Source organism: Micrasema longulum, unplaced genomic scaffold (genome assembly GCF_059751315.1).
Source record: "Micrasema longulum isolate JH-2025_06_02 unplaced genomic scaffold, ASM5975131v1 h1tg000202l, whole genome shotgun sequence".
In the NCBI taxonomy this organism is placed as follows: domain Eukaryota; kingdom Metazoa; phylum Arthropoda; class Insecta; order Trichoptera; family Brachycentridae; genus Micrasema; species Micrasema longulum.
In genome coordinates, this window is record NW_028277407.1 from 114,789 (window position 1) to 132,765 (window position 17,977).

The 17,977-nt window shown below is 31.8% G+C and overlaps 1 protein-coding gene across 1 annotated transcript in view; it reads left to right on the forward strand.

Moving 5' to 3' along the window:
* The first annotated feature begins 12,268 nt into the window (after positions 1-12,268).
* Positions 12,269-17,977, forward strand: part of LOC148283759 (uncharacterized) — a 147,064-nt gene continuing 141,355 nt past the window's right edge. Inside the window, exon 1 of the mRNA XM_088243313.1 lies at positions 12,269-13,402. Within this exon, the coding sequence (XP_088099439.1) occupies positions 12,715-13,402 (688 nt within the window). The 5' untranslated portion in view covers positions 12,269-12,714. The remainder of the gene's footprint in view (positions 13,403-17,977) is intronic.

The following is a 17,977-nucleotide window of genomic DNA, read 5'->3' on the forward strand; positions in this document are numbered from 1 at the left end:
TTCGTAATATCTTTCTCACACATAACGAGTGCGTATAATGCCACCTCCTTTGGACCGTCCTAAGTCAAATAGATTTATTTTAAAGAATAATAGCCCTTATGAAGAAGTGTTGAAAGAATAAATTACATTAAGGAAATCCGCGAGATTTTACTGTAATCGCAAGTGTAATTTTTTGAACATTCGAACAATATTGGGTTTAAGACGTATTTAAATTCATGTTTTTTTCTTGAGCAGAGTAATCTCGTGTTATCCAGTAGTAATAATTTTGGCCGATAGAGGCGCGACTGACTCGCTGTATGGAATAAAGGAATATACTGTAAATATTCGTACAGGAATTTATTTTTTTTGTGATGTGTTTTTTTTCTAATAAAAATGTAACATTAATCATAACTTTCGATGTCAAAAAATTTAGTAAGCTGCAAATAATCGATTAGTAGGAGAATTCGCCGCTAATAGTCACCCTATACATCGTTAATTCCATCGCCTCCCTTTCTCTTTTTCTCTTTTTTCAACAGTTCAAGAATAAACATGTTTAAATTATTATAATCAGTGCACGTTGGTGTTAGCTTATAATGGCATGTGTCCTTTTAGTACGGTGGTTTTACATTTTATTCGATTTTATTGTAATGGTCACCCTATATTTAGTAAATGCCAACTCCTCCCTTCCTTCCCTCCTCCTTTTCTTTCAACAATTGTTCCCACTAGATTAAACGTTCAAAATTATATTTTTGTGCAAGTATTTTATTTATTTATTTATCACTTTCCATACAATATATATACATATAAGGGCGGGCATATTGCCTTAAGGCAATATCTTTCTACCTTCTTAAACCGTTCAGTTTGAGAAAATTACAAATACATGGACATATTGAATCAACAAAAAATCACAAAGATTAACAAAATAAAAAATTAACACTATACTATGAAGAGAGGAGACAAGATGAGAATGAAAGAAGAAGGATAAAAGAACAATTTAAATATTTAGATGGTGACATTTTAATCTTGACTTAAATGTAAATAAAGAAAGGCCATTTCTAACATTAGTGGGTAGATTATTCCACAATTGAGCGGCTACTGCTGTGAAAGAGGAGGCAAGAAAATTAGAGAGATGAAAGGGTATTAAAAGGGTGATTTTTCAACAAATCTAAAGTTCTATTAAAACCTTTCGTCCAATACAGCGTACCATACCATGATGTTGACAGCGAGGACAACAATTAGTAGTGGCTACGCGTGAATTTTTACTGTCATTTATATGTTTTGGTTGTCGGCTTTTCCTTGAGAAGTAGGAACCTAAGCAGCCTGGCAGTACCTACCGCACTGCAACAAATTCCAAATTCAATTATAAAACTGACAGCTGTATTTTTCCTAAAAACAAAAGAAGATGTGTTCTGTGATCCGCATGATAAACTAACAATGAAAAATAATATTCCTAACGCTATCATATAAAATTACCGCTGAAAGTGTCAAACGCATTATTATCATCACCGCAACCAATATTCAAAAATCTTGATACACAAATCAGAATAAGAAAGAACTTAACATCCGCATCATTCCCGCAAATAATATCAGGTGGAGCGAGGGGGAACACTTCAACACAGGTGAGTCGATTTCCATTGTATGTTTAGTGGCAGTAAACGGCCTTAATAACGTGTGTGTTGGCTGACCTTGTTGGACCATCTTGGATCAGTTCATGAGCTCTCTAAGCTATCGAAGAAGTCACTTTTGCGCCTCTCTCTCGCGTCACGAAGTAATGGAGATAAAAATAATTCAATATGCCAGTTTAAAAATATATTTTTTGTTATTTGATGCCAAATTAATTTCTAATTATTCTTACAAAAACAAACCTAACTGATGATAATATACAAAACAGCTCAAATACACGTTGCATTTTTAATTTGGTTTATTATGTAAAAGTATTCTGGGCCAGTTTTTTGACGAGAAAGAGTATATTTTACAATAATGTGTTCAAACAATTTAAATTTTTCATTGATTTTCGATACAGATTTTTTTTGCAGTTTATGAGAAAATTTCAGAATTTCATTTAGGCAGTTTTTGTGAAAACCCCATTAAATATTTACTAGCATATATTAAAATGTTTGACCACAGAGATAATGCTGAAAATATTTAACACACATTTTTGTGAGTTTATTTATAAATTTATTATTAAAAAGACGAGTGAAACTATAATCCACGAATTTGGAATATTCAGTGACTGGTTTCATCGCTTTCGCGACATCTTCAAGACTGGCGTCTTTATTAAGAAATTTAATATATTTATACAAAACATGGGTAAGGATTCAAAATTTGACGAGAGTAAATTAAATGAGATTATTTTTGTCTTAAAGATCACTAACAAAGTATTTCAGGTTAACTAATGAGTTGATGTAATGGTATTCCTTATGAGTTTAAGTATTGTAAGTGTGTATACTATTTTTAATTTTAAATTTGAAATTTCAATTTCTTTAATTTAGTTGTGGATCCAAAGTATCACTCGTCTTTTATTTCTATAATAAATTACAATGAACTTCCATCAATAATTTTTACCGACAAACTTAAACGTTTTATTTACTAATTGTTAAAAATTAACTTAACATTGTAAAAATGCATTATTGTAAGACACCACTCCTCATTATTGCACACACTACCTTTAAAAGCATATGTTTAGTGCCGACCTTTCCAGGAATCAAATCCGGGTCAACGAATGTTGTATGTGATATTGTTCTGATGTTTGTTATGTCCATGTTTATTACATTTTTTTTCAAAGTTTTTTTCTTTGTCTACAATGATACCAGTGGCTTGTTTATGAATACATTTTGAAGATTCTATTTTAAAAAAAGTTCATTAACATTCAATCGTTTAGTTTTTGTAAAGAGTTCTTTTGTTGGTACGGGGGGTCATATTATGCCAGCTTCAATATTTTGTTTTGCTGTCGTTGTAGTCTGTTTATGCCATTTTGGTTTCCCGCTACCCATGGTTGTTTATATAACATATTTTAGATTAGAAATAGGCTTCATGAATAAGATTTTCCGTTTTTGGAAAAAAGTTTATAATTTTTGAAAAAAGACTCGATAGTGCTGTGCTGTTAATAACATTACTCATTATAAGGGGATTTTCATGGGACGAAGTAAATTTAAAATCAAATATAGATATTTTTTAAATTAAAGAATGGTTCGAAGACAATATTTTGTCTCTGAATACTGAAAAAACATATTACATCACTTTTACATTGAAAGAACAAATTATACCTCTTATAAATATTTGTATACACACAACAAAATGCAATGAAGGATATCAGTTTCATAATGATAATTGCCTTCAAATCACTGAAAAAAATAGCATTAAATATTTAAGCATTATAATTGATAAAAATATAAAATGGAAGGAGCAAATAAATAAAATTGTAAATAGAATGAGAAAACTTATATATGTATGTATTAGATTAAGGAATATATTAACCATCGAAAAATTAAAATCAATTTACTTTGCATTCGCCTAATCCATATTACAGTACGGAATAATCGGATGGGGTGGTGCTTTTAAACCAAAATTTTACCAGTTGAAAAAATACAAAAAATAATTTTAAAAGTTATGTTGAAAAAACCGTTTAATTTTCCCACTGTTTAATTATTTTAAAAAATTAAGGTTTTGGATATAAAATTGCTATATAAAAATAATTGTTTGCTTCAAATACATAAAGATAAAATAAATAGTAGTATTTCTAGGTCTCAAAACGTAAGTACGCGACCTAGAACCGGTGGTAATATCTTAATTCCTTAATTAAAAACAACTACTGCACAACATCATTATACTTACAGAGGAATATTTTTCTTTAACGAAATGAACAAAGATAATAAAAAGTACAGTCAGGAATACAATATATTTAAGAAAGAAGTAAAAAAATACATCTATAATTCTTCTTTATGTAACACTGATTGAAAACATCGTTAATATCTTTTTTGTAATTTATATGTTACGATTAAAAATATTTTTGATTAAAATAAAATAATCTATTGTAAGACGTCACTTCCCATTATGAACACAAGAATTGTTTATTTCTTTTACGTAATGGGAAACGTTAATGTAAATATATGTATTTTATTATTGTAAAAAAATTGTATTTAGCTGTAATATTGTATTTTAATTTGTTATTAATAAATAAAAATAAAAATAATTAAATAAAAGAATTGTCCATGTCAATTGCCTGTCTATGGTTAGTCCTAAATATAAACTATGTTCAATTTCAATTAGTCGTTCTTCGTTTAAATTTAAATTTCGTTTTTGTTTGTCGGCATCCAGAGGAATTTATTTGCAAACTTATTGTTACACACGCATAAAGCAGAGGGTATTGAAGATTTGAATTGACTGTAAGTAAATGTGGCTATATTTTTCTTACAATTTGAAAATCTGTTTCAGAGTTTCTGCTTTAGAGCTGACGTAAATTGATGTTTGCAACAAAAAAAACATTTCACGATTTGAAGTTCGTGTATTTTATTTGTTCAGTAAGTATTTGTAAATCGTGTCATTGTTTTATATAAAATTGGATAAGTACATGCCTATAAAAACGTTATCAATCAATAAAAAGTAAAATGGCTCTTTTCATACCCTATCATATGAAATGTTAACAATTTATTGAATTTTACTTTGACATGATTTTTTGATGTCCAAGTCATGAAAACCATGTAATATATTTATATGAGTTTATTTTATATATTAACATTATCAATTTATGTAGCGTTTTATTTAAAAATTATTTATCTTAAAATGCCCTGGGCGCTTTTATATCATGTTTTTTTAAAGGTAATTAACAGGCTTATGAAAGCCGTAATAGATTGATATTAATAATATACTTATCATACAATTCATTAACTTAACCTAAATAATCTCAGAATCTATTTAAATGTACAATACATACCATCTTTGCCATCTTTCAGCATAATTTATAGTGGTGAAATTTTTTTAACTATCCTAAGGATCCGCGGCAGAGGCAAAAAAATCCGACGTTGGTTTTAAAGTTTCCCACCGCAATCGTACGCAACAGCATTGGTACGCAAATAATTGTGTTTATTTAAGTTAGATATTATTATTATCTAAAAAGATAGATATTATTTTGTGCAAGAATATTAAACCAGCCAAACCCTTTCAAACTGTGAACTGAAAATGTGAAAGTATTCTAGATGATGATAATAGTTATTTATGAGCTTTTTTTTTTAATACAAAAAGAAATATTTGCGTTCTTATGATTAACCTAAATATTTAATTTTTAGGGCCATTTTCAACGAGTTGTGAATAACTCACTATTAGAAAATGGGAATCAAGTTGGGGTAGAGTAGGATTCGAACCACGGACCTTTGGCCAATAATATATTGGAATAATGACATTTTTCTTCGTATCGGCAGCAAAAAAATTCTTTCAAAACAGTTCACTCTACCCGAAATAGGAATGTTGTTCTGTGATTGGTCCGCTTTATCCAACCGCGTTTAACCCAATTCCTGCCAAAGATCACATCTGTGACCGTAGGTGGTGTCTGCTTACGTAAAGGCTATCTCCACGTTTAAGCGCACAAAAGACAGAGCCAGCTATATCTTCCCAGTACATCCCGATTTTAGACCATTTCAATCCTAGCTACCGGAGAGCATGGTGGTCATCCGACAATCGTAAAGAAGATTCATGGTCTTTAAACAATATCTAGAACACCGACCCATAATAACACGTGCAAGGTATTTGCATAAATACACATTTTTTTCCAAAATGTCTTTGGATAGCAGAACTAAATTCTTAAGAAATAATTGTCATTGAATATGAAAAATAATTATCAATCCTATGTTTTCTACCCAATTTACCTATGGCTGTATTTTGGCAGCAACATGGCACTGGGAGAAAATAATATTGTCCTGTCCATAGGCGTGGCGTAGCCACTGCAGGGTAAGACAATCGGCCTCCCCTGGCTTATTCAGACAAACGAAAAAATATAGGTCAAAAATATCAAAAGGTTACAATAGTATTGCATCGGTGAGGCTGAACGTTGGTACAACTCGTTGAAAATGTCCCTCAAAATTAAATATTTGGTTAAATCATAAGAACGCAAATATTTCTTTTAAAAAAAAAATACTTCGTGCCTACCTACTTAGTAAATAAAGTACAGTTTTATTATATTATTGTTAACGAGATAATGAATGCGATACGGATTATTTTTTAAAACAATATTCTGATCATATTTTGGTCTGGTCTCCATTCTACGTCAATCGCATAAATCACATTAAATCAGTTCAACATCGCTTGATTCGAAAAATAGCGCGGATGCTTGGACTAAAAGAGATAATTATTCTTATGCTGAAATAGAGTCAATGTTAAATATTTCTAGTCTTCAAAAACGTAGAACTAATATTGACTCCATATATATGTTCGGCATACTTAATGGTATAATCGATGTGCCATCGTTAGTGGGACAGGTAAAACTCCATATTCTGACTCGTAGGTTGAGAAACAATGGCGTACTGTTCATCGATCAGCATAGAACAAACTATGGCCTTAATTCTCCAATGTCTCTGTCGTATTGTTTACTCGAGACAAGAGCTGGACTTTTTTGGTTTAAGTTTACAACAATTTAAACGAGCGCTAAATAAATAGTCCAGATCTTGTCTTAATGCCCATTATGTTTGTCAATGCTTTATTTTATATTTTATAATGTTTGTAACTATTCTTAAATTGTAATATTAATACCCTATGAATTGTATAAAAGGACAATGTCCGTAAATAAATAAATATTAGAAAAAATATGCCAAACGCCGAACAGAAGGCTATAGAACTAGCTGCAATAGTTAATGAAACCCAATAAGGAACTTCAGCCCTACGGGATATTGGATACAAAATTTTTTTTCTTGCGCGCGGTAAAAATTAGAACATTAAATTGTAAGGTAAAATTTCTTAAAAATCTACGAAAAAAATCAAAATAAATATTTTAATAAAAACGTACTACTTTAAATGACGTCACTGGTTCATATAAACCATCCAATGATATGAGAGCTTTGGAGGATATCCAGTTTAGTCGCCGTAAACGAACTAATCGAAAGAACTGTCATAGAACAATCTCTGACGTCACGTTATTTCAGAAACACAAAACTTTAAAATGTCATAGCGCTGATAATACGATATTTAAAAATAAAAATATTTTTTTTGAAAAAAGAAAAAAAAGACACTGAACCTCCATATTGTTTTACGCATACATAAAACGGAATTCTTTTCACACTTATACAGTCCTGCACAACGCGCACAGTCGAAAATCCTTTAGTGCCTTGCGCAGGATAAAAACTTGGTTACGGTCGACAATGACAGACAACCGGCTTGTTGATCTTTGTAGGATAAGTGTGTGCCAAAAATTGGGTTCTGAGAGCCAAACATTAGTCAATTATTTCGCTCTTGTTTCCGCTCATAAGATGCGAATGAATTTACGAAACAAAGTCGTTACAGAATAAGTGCCCTGATTTTATTTCTAAAATAGATCTTCATTCTTCTTCATAAATAATATAAAATATTGACGAAGCAGGTAGTAAAATGGAAACAGCGCTGTTTTCATAGATAGGTAATTAAAACATTATTTCAATTCTAGTGGGAAAACCTGTAAAATGCTTTTCATTGTAAGTGACGAACTAATTAACAAATGTTTTTTTGTGATAGCAAATGTCTAATTAAATATTGACTAATTGGTATGCACGAGATTATTTCGTCTAATAACGTTTTCGTCATAAAAATATTTTAATGTGTTCACTTCATAAGTAATGTTTTAAGTAATTATGTTATGTTTCTGATTGTTAGATAGTTAGTTAATATTTTATTTCAATAACCTATTTCAAAACAACATTTCGCTTTGGTGAGAATAAAAATCAAAAACATTCGTTGAATTCTCAACAGATCTTAATACTTCTTTATATATTTTCAAACCTAATTTCTTAATTAAAATTTTTGTTTTTTGGGTCATTATAAATGGGTTTGCTCTACATTTCATTAACAACATTAGTTAATTACAATATTTTATGTAAATTTCTATGTTTTTTTTCTGAGAGTAACTCAAAATATTATTTTATTTACCCGTCGTACCATCATGCTATGTATAGTGTATGAAGTATTATATACACATATTTAATTTAGATTGTGTATAAGTTCATATAAATATAATCCCATACTAAAGTCCTTAAAATATAGCTTGATTAGAATGACAGCTGTCAAACTAATTTCATTAGTGACGGGAAATTTCTGATCAATGATCAAATCGATTTTATCATTTATTTCATAAAATCGTGAAACTCTGTTTCCAACAGTTGATATAAAAAACGCAAAAACAAACCAATTATAGTGTGTTTAACACAATTATTCACCAAAAAATGAAACATTTATACTTTTTTCGTGAACAACATCAAATGAATTATTTTTTAATTCGATCAATTTACATTGATCAATTTGTCCCATCTCTAACTTTTTGCAAAATGTAACCTTGTAAGCCCGTCGTTAATAATTAGATTTATTAATAAAACTGATTTTATATATCAATGTTGATTTATGTTTCAAGCATTGTATTAAAAAAATAAATTAACACGACAGGTACAAATGATTTTTTGTGTGTCAATATAAATAACTCCTTTGACGTTACTGCAAAGTTATGTCGTCACTTTTTCTGACAACCGTTATTCTAATCATGTTACATGTTAAGGACTATAAGTACAAGAGGTTGCCTCCCTTTTGGTGTGGTATTTTGTTTTGTTTTTTTGTCCATCCATCACGCCATTTCCCCTTAAGAGTGGACAGAGAGGAAAGAACACGATATCACTCTGCCTTTGTATACAGATCTCGGTTCCTCTACATTCATACATTTTCTCATGTGCGCACGCTGATTATTCCGACTTTTGACAAGTCCATTTTCAAATATTATTTAGGTTTGGTCATGCCATGTCTTTCTCAGAAGGAAAAACCTCACATTCTGTTTCCTTCATATATGCATCTCTCTCCTTTATTTGTATTTTATTTCAATTGTGCCTGTATTTACCTATTATAAAGATTTGTGTTTGCCATTTTTTGAACGGACTCCGTTAGTAAATAAATAAATCGTGAACAAGTAATGCCACCTCATAGGAGTCCACATGATCTACAATTCTGTAGAGTAAAATTTGACATTAAGGCTGTATTTTCCGAGATAGCTGAAAAGGAAAAAAAAGCATTCAGGGGATAAAAGGTGGATATCAGTTAAATACGGATATATGTAATCGTATATTCTAATATCAATGAAAACCATTTTAGATGATATAAAACAGTATAGACTATTTATATTAAGCAGATTCATTTATATTTAAACGTTTATTTAAATGTCCAAGAAGTATTGAAAACTTTAAAGCGTTCTACCAATCACAAAACTTTAGTGTTTGCTACCCATCTTTAATATCCTATACCAGTTAAATCGACACGATCGTCGAACAACATCAATTGTGATTTTTTGAACTTTACATGAGAGCGGTTTAATTTTTTTTGACGGTTTATGTCACAACATGATGAGGACAAATGTGTAGGTATCAATTTATACTTTGTTTAGTTATATAAATGTTTATTTCAAACCTGGAATATAATGTCTATATACACCCTTTTCAAGATCAAGTATAAAAGGATTTTTCGCACATCCGTCATTGTTCTACGATCACGACGTGAACTAATTTGGCCCGAAAGTGTTTACATGACAATGTCTCTCCTAAATGTTATTGAATAATTATTACAATTAAGTTCTGATGTAATCCTTTCGCTTAGAACGTATGTATTTTAACTACCGGAATCTTGCAGACTTGCAAAATTTAGTTACTATTTTTTATGTGTAGATCATTATAATGTATTTTTAGAAATTAAAATGAATAAGAGGCTGATCCGATGGAAAACAAAGATAATTTATTTTAGGGAAATATTACAATTTTAAAATTAAAAAGTGTCCATGAAATATTTATTTATTTGACACTTTATACACATATACAATAAATATACATATAAAGGCGGGCATATTTCCTTAAGGCAATTTCTTCCTACCTACCCAAACCGTACAGTTTGAGAAAATAACACGCACATGGACATATTGAATATCACAATTTTATACAGAAATTAAAAACAAAAAGGAAATGAGAAGGAAAGAAGAAGGATAAAGGAACAATCTAAATATTTAGATAGTGATATTTCAATCTTGACTTAAATGTAAATAAAGAGGGGATGACTCTAACATTAGTGGGCTGATTATTCTACAATCGAGCGGCTACTACTGTGAAAGAGGAGGAGAGATGATAGGGTATTAAAAGGGTTCTCTCGTTACTAGAACGAAGAGATAGTCCGTGTTTTGAACGAGGTTGGATGAGTTTTCTCAGATAAACAGGCGAAGTGGGATTATTTAAAATACTGTTGAGTAAAAAAAGAGCTTCTTATTGATGGCTTAAATGATATTTTTTCATTTATAATTTATAAATCCTCTTATTATTGTGAAAACGGTCGTTACATTAGTCACGTCCCTAATACGTCACGATTCATGTGATTTTTTAAACTTTGTCTGTGACCGTTTAAATTTCAATAGAACATCGTCATGAATCTTGACGACACAATGATCAAGTTCAAACATGTCACGTTTTTTTAGGAAAATATTTTGTAATTATTTCTTTTTTAAAGGTATTTATGAAAACAGTTCCTTACATTATCCATATTGATTTTAAAAATACACTATTTTTTAAAAATGCATTTCATATATTTATCACTATCGGTATTTGTGGTATTTCATATTTACGTATTTCATTAGAATTATGAAAAGGAAGCAGCCTTAATTGCTGAAAAAAGTGTTTTTTTGTTTTTTTATCAACAGATACAGTTTTTACATAGGTTAGTAGGTTTGGCATATATCTCTGCCTACCCTTACGAGGAAATGGCGTGATGGTAGTAGTAGAATTAATGTTTGTAAATGTATAAGGGCGAAATATTTTAATATCCACAATTATATAGGCAAAATACACTCAAGACTAAACTTGCGTAATGTGTAATATGTGTAATATACATTTGGGGAGTAAGTACACGAAGGCGATGAATTTTCGCACCAACGATAACATCTGTAAAAAACGTAATATTTAAAAATGTGTCATATTGCGAATTGTGCTAAAGTAAAATGTGCGAAAGTTGAGATACGCCTGAGATACTTATTTTGTCACAAATATTTTGATTCCTAATTACTTACCTATCTACATGTATACATTTCGTTAAGTCGCCATACCTATTACTCATTATTAAAAAAAGCATATTTTCTCAAATAAAAACGTTATTCAAAACGAAAGCAATACATTTTGGAATTGGTTGCACAAATAAATTGTTAAAATAATAATCACGTGAGCAAACGTCATAATACGATGAAATACCTACCAAAAGCATTTTTGCCGATGGAATATTCAATGTCGAGGAAATGTGGATTTTTCAACAAGGGCAGAATGGTGAATGTTAAACAGTGTATAAAGTGGCTACTTAAACCAGACAAAAATAGGCTATAAACCCTGCGAATCCTTAGACTTCCATATTCTATTCATAAAAATATTTTCTGTTTCTGTTTTTATAAATTTAGTTTCTAATATTTCTTATTTCTCCTATTTAACAATCAAAATAATATTACAGAAAAAAAAAAGTTGTAAGGTAAAAAGGTTGTTGTACTTTCGGATATATTTGTGAAGGTATATTTTTACAAAAATTGTAATCCACCCTTTCGTGTCTAGAAAATCTTTAAACGTTTTCAATACAAAGCCTTGTAAATTTGCACAATGAAAATTCATTTACGGCAATAAAAGAAAGCGTATTGCTTTAGCGAAGAAAAATAACGTGCCAAAGACCCGCGCTCACAATAAGCAACAAAACTGGCGCTAATATCGCCGCTTTCAAACGAAATTACCTTTTTGTACCGGCACTTAACGCGAACACGATTGGTTATCTCGAGACCGCGCCCCGGCCGCGGCCGCCGACCAATGGGCGCGGATTCCTTTTTTCTGGCGGCAAATTCAAAGGCGAACGCGGCTCGCGGATTGGCGGGATTCCCGACGCCCCGCCCCCGGCGCGGGCAGGCGTCATAATTTATCTGTCATTCTGCGCTCAAACGAGCCGACACGCGCGGCCACGGCTATGCTAAGTAAGGCCGGCCTGTCATATTGACGGTAACAACCCGATGTTGACGTCTCTTTAGCCGTCAAACGTGTTCCCGCGCGCGATCTTACGTAACGGACTTAGCGCTTTATACTGGTCGAGAGCTTTCGTTCTATCGAGTGCTAAACCCTAACATTTATCGCGCGTAGTGACTTTTTAACAATTTCCGATTTTAGTGGTTTTGAGTGATCAGCCGATACGTGCTTTGAGTGATCTGAAAGATATTAAAACCATGAGTGATTTTTTTATGTTGTTTCTGTGTTCAACCGAAAGCGTATGTGTTAATTTACGATGAGTGACATAAATTTAGAAGAGCTTGTATTTTCGTGAAGATTCTGATACTTCTCAGATTCTTACTCAGAGAAAAAAATTCCATTTTAAGTTTATCATCAACTTAAATAATAACATTCGCTACGTTCAACGTTGGGCGCAAAAATGCCTTTTTAGCATTTCGAAAAACTTTTTCGCTTCGACCGATGGTGAAAGATTAGTTTTTTTTTTTCTGGGTAAATTGTCGACGAAGTCACCTGCATGTTGTGGCGACAGGATCCTAATATGCACGACGATATGGAAAGTCGCGCTTCCAGCGAGGACGAGATCAGCGTGGGCTGTCCGAGTCCTCCGGCGTCTCCGGCGGACGACTACTTCAAGCCGCTGAAGAAACTCAAAATGGTTCCCCTGGAGAGAGAAGAAACACGAAGGCCGGCATCCCCGGAGGAGAGGAACATCCCGACCGCGCATAGGCACTTCGACGGCGTAAAGTCCTTCTCAATTTTGGACATCCTGTCGCATAGGCCGGTGAGGGAACAGCAGAAGATAGTGCGCCCGTGGGACCTCCACGCGAGGGAGTCTGCGCACGCCTTGCAGCGGCTGCAGCAACAACTCAGGCTGGAGCAGCAACTCCAGCTGCAACAGCACATGGAGTTAGGCGAGCCGTGGAGAAGCAGAGATCTTCAATTGGAGCTCGGGGAGCCCTGGAGAGCGCGGGCGGAACTCCAGTTAGAGCTGCAGCAGCTGAGGGCTCAAAGACTGTTAGGTAGAAGTGTCGCGGATAGTGAGACAGCCAGTTCGCGGTCCAGCTCGGGGTCCGAGTGTTGCTCGCCCGGGGGAGCGAGGCCGACCAACAGAGCCAGAGGACCTCCGCTCGGGACTCCACTGGATGCCTTGTTCCAGATGACCAGCAAGACGTTTGAGGCTAACAGCAGCGAAGCTTCTGCAGGTAGGATTTTTCGCACGAATTTTTCGCACTGATTACAATATATGGATATCAATATAAAAAAAGATGATACTGCAAAATCTAATTCTAACGTAACACAGTCTACGTAATGAATCTTGTGCCAATTTTTGTGTCAACACCCACTTAACCAAAATTATGTAATATATTAATGTAGTTGAGTACCTACTTACTCCAGAAAAAACAAGATCGACGTTACTTTAAAACAGGGTGCAAATATCATTATACCGCTATTATTATTAAACAAAAATAAGGTAGTTTGATAAATCGACATTATTTAATTTTTTTGATCTAGGCATGTATTAAAATGAAAAGCAAAAAGATTTCTCTTTAATTATTAAGCATCGTTTTTTTTTTAAACACGATGTTCGCCTCATATGGCGAATTGTTTTAAAAAAATATATATTAGAAGCATCCATTATCTGAGAGAAAAAAACTCACCAAAACACGAGAAAAACCGGCTTAAAATATGTCAAAAGTCTTATCGTTTTTTAAAACACCATATTTAATCGTGTATTATTAATCTCTAATTTTAATGATTTATTTAAGGTGTTAATGAAATACAAAAAATAAATACAAACCATAAATAAGATTACCTTCAGGCTTAGTTATAACGTGTATTTTTTTAAAACAAGCGGTTTGACGCGAATCATAGAAAAATCACTTCCGAAAAATTACGTTTCAAGCGAATGTCATGTTTTAAAAAACCACTCCTTTACTATCTATAAAGTACAATTTAATTTTCTGTATTAAACTAATGAATATTTATATAAAATATATAATTTGACATACAGATTTCCGGCGACGAACTTCACATATTCATATCAATATGTATATATATATAAATGCGTACAGAAAATTCGATTTAACGTTATAGACGATTGAAGATAACTCTGTTAAGTTCCATTATAATCGGGACCCTGGTACCATTATTTTGACAATTAATCCAATCTAAATGCATTGTATTATAAAACATGAATTAATTTGTGGCGTAAACAACTGCCTACTATGGTTTTTGACCTGTCAACAAACTACTATAGCTGGGGCACTCGACATAACCCAATGGACTGGACAAAAATATGTACTCGTACATAAATAAATAAATAATTTTAATTTTAATTAACACTATGCTGATTTTACCAATACTAAACACTAGTTTTTCAGTCTTTATCAACGTCTACACTGTCATCTTTATGACTTTTTTTATGAAAGGGAAAATCTCAAAATTCTACATAATAAGGATAATGCCTAATACACATATAGGTGTACTCGTAAGAGTGGTCCTTAAAAACTCACACATTTAATATCTACCCGGGGCACCTTATTTTGTTCTATGTAAAAAATGACTTTTACGAAAATTTCAGAATAAAAGAAAATGTTACAAGGGTCGCCACCGAGCTTTGAACTTTTAATATAATTGAAGAATCTGTGTTTTTAACATATAATTTTTTTTTTTTATTCCTATTTTATTTTATCCCGAAAACACAGTCGTACAAAATTAATAATAAAAACAAAGCATTTCAATATATTTCCATAAAATTAAATTTTACTAGTAAACACCAAAATCGTATTAAGTTATTAGTTAGTTACAAAATTATGTCAGTACATTACCCTCCATACTATTTTTATTTTATTGATATATTTTACATAGTATTGTTTTTTATAACATATTTCCTGTAAATATAATTCGGCCAGGAGGCCCAATTACAGTGGTGAATTACATCACAGAACACCCAGGCATGAGAAAAATCACATTTATTTTTATGTTCTCACCGGGAATCGAACCCGAACCTTCCGTGTGCGAGTCAAGCGTCTTGACCACTACACCACGGAGGCCGCTTTTTAATTTTAACTTTTAATTTCAACTCTAAATTTATACTTATTCATATGTACATCTACTACATGCATTTAATTAATTGTTGTTGGTCGTGAATTTTTACTAAGAAATATAAATGTTCATGAAAGCTGAGAAAGAGGGGAGGAAAATAAAGTTAGAGCTATACAATGTCTTCTCCCTTTTATGTACTTTTTATTCAATGTTTAAAATAATTTATTTTTTCCCCTCTCCTCCTGCATTCATAATAAATTAATGTGAAATCTGTAATTGGTCTTACTTTTTTTAATTGTTTTTTTGTACCTTGTATTTATATAAAGACTGTATGATTTTTTTAATAAATAAATATGAATGTTCAAACATACGCAAACTGGTGAATGTTATGCAGTTTGTAAAGTGGCCACATAATCCAACTAAGAAAATTGAATAACCGTTGTCAGGCATTGCCTAGTATGTGAAATAATTCAATTAGATGAATCTGTTGAATATTTATTAAAAAAGGTGTTTCTACACTAGAATATTTCATAGTCCCTAAACTGGCACCTGAACCGTAAGACTGATCATCTTACCTTTATGTAAGAAAAATGATCAAGATACGCTGCAATTGATGTACCAATGCAGCTCCCTCTACGCCATTAGGTGCGGACAAAGAATGACGATGAATCTGTTCACATTACTAAAGGTTTCAATTCCTTCTTTAAATTCACTAAAATTAAAACACAATTTAAAATATTGCTGTTTAAGATGTTATAAACTATTTATAGCGGTAAAGTTGTGGTAGAATGATTTTTTCAATTTCACCAAATAGTTGTAGGTATATAACCACTTACCGACTTTTCTATGTGTACCAGTTTCGAGACGTACCTGTTTCTTCGTCAGGACACCAATGTGGTGGGATTTGCATTCTAGTTTAATTTATGTCCTGACGAAGAGATGGGTATATCTCGTAACCAGTAGACTAAGAAATGTCAATAAGTGTTTTTTTACAACTATTTAGTCAAATTAAATTTAAAACACAATATTAAGTGTACAAATTCATAAATAAATAATTTCCACTTGCATTATGATATTACGATAAAATGATAGTTATGGCTGGAAAAATTAAAATCGAGATGTGGTGGAGTGGGATTTGAACTTCGGACCTTTGGCTCTTGAGTCCATAATACTACCACGGGACCACAACCCGCTTCTGATTAAATTCAAATAAAGTAAATATATTTGAAAAAGCACATAAAAAGTAGGTACTCAATTAATCCATTTGTCAATTGGAATTCCCATTAGTGTCATGCTCACTGAATCAGAACTAAGGCCAGTCAATATTTTCATAAAAGAATCGACAGAAAATTTTATTGAATTTAAATTACATCAATAAATTTCTAACGGTTATAAAAATTGAAACTGCAACAGTTGATTTGGACCACTTAATTTATCGCAAGCTGATTTTTTTGTAATTTTTCGTAGTAAAATTTTCTTTGATGTACTATATTTACATCTGTAATTCAGAAATAATATATAATATCACAGAAATTATTTATTTGGTATTACAGTGAGCTTTGACAGCCAAATCCACCAACCTGGGCTCCGAATTTTATTTACAAAGTAAAATTAAGTTTTCTGTATGAAAGTAGAATTTGCGTATTTTTTTCTTCTAAATATAGGTTACCGACGAAAATAGTTTAAGAAAAAGAAAATTTCAAAAAAAAAAAAGATTAAGCCAAATATAGTATTATAAATTTTTGTAAAAGGAAGATTTGCCGTTTATGTTAATAAAATAAATAAATAAATAACCGGCTTAAAAAATATCAAAATCTTATCGTTTTTCAAAACAAGATATTTTATCGTGATTGATCTCTAATTTCAATCATTTATATTGGATACTAATAAAAATTATAAACCATGTATAAATTATAATACATAAGATTACTTTCAAGCTTAGTTGTGAGGTGTAATTTTTAAACAAAGGAGAGCGAAATACGATTTCGATTGCGTCGAGATGGATACATGACGAACGAACGAACTTACGAAACGAAATTATGACAGAATAAGCCTCTTAAATAGTTATGTCAAGCGAAAGTCGACTTTTGCTAAAGCGGTCCTCAATTTTCCGTGTACATAGGCACTGCCAAGAAGACTTATGTTCTCAAATTCAAATACGGGGTACGATATGTGGTGGACAAGCTGTATCTTAATTGTAAAAACATAATATGATAACAAAATACTTTAGAAAATAGTAACAGAGATTATATACTGTTCTTCCTCCCTTGTAAGTTCATACTTCTCTGCGACTAATACCCGAATAAAAGACTAAGAGAGGAAATTCCAAAACCGAGTAGTATAATCATATTACTAGGTACATTGGGATTTTTTTTTTCGATTTCATTTTAGTTCCGTGATATTTCAAACCCGTGTAAAAAGTAGTTCCGGTGTATTCTGAAAAAATATTAAAGGCACCTAAATAAGGCTCTCTAAAATTACATGGTCATTTCTAACATTATTTCACCCAAGTTATGTTTTTCATTATAATTTTAATTAAAGTTGATTGATGTACCAGGGAGGGCTTAAAACACACTTTGAATGTATTTCACCATTAATAAAATTCGTTTTTAGATTAATTAGGTAGTCAAAAACCAAAACGTACCACTTAAATTTTCTTACACTGAAATGGAAATTAGAAAATCTCCGCTTGGGTATGGAAATTTGCTCGTGATTACCGTTGGTAATTTGGT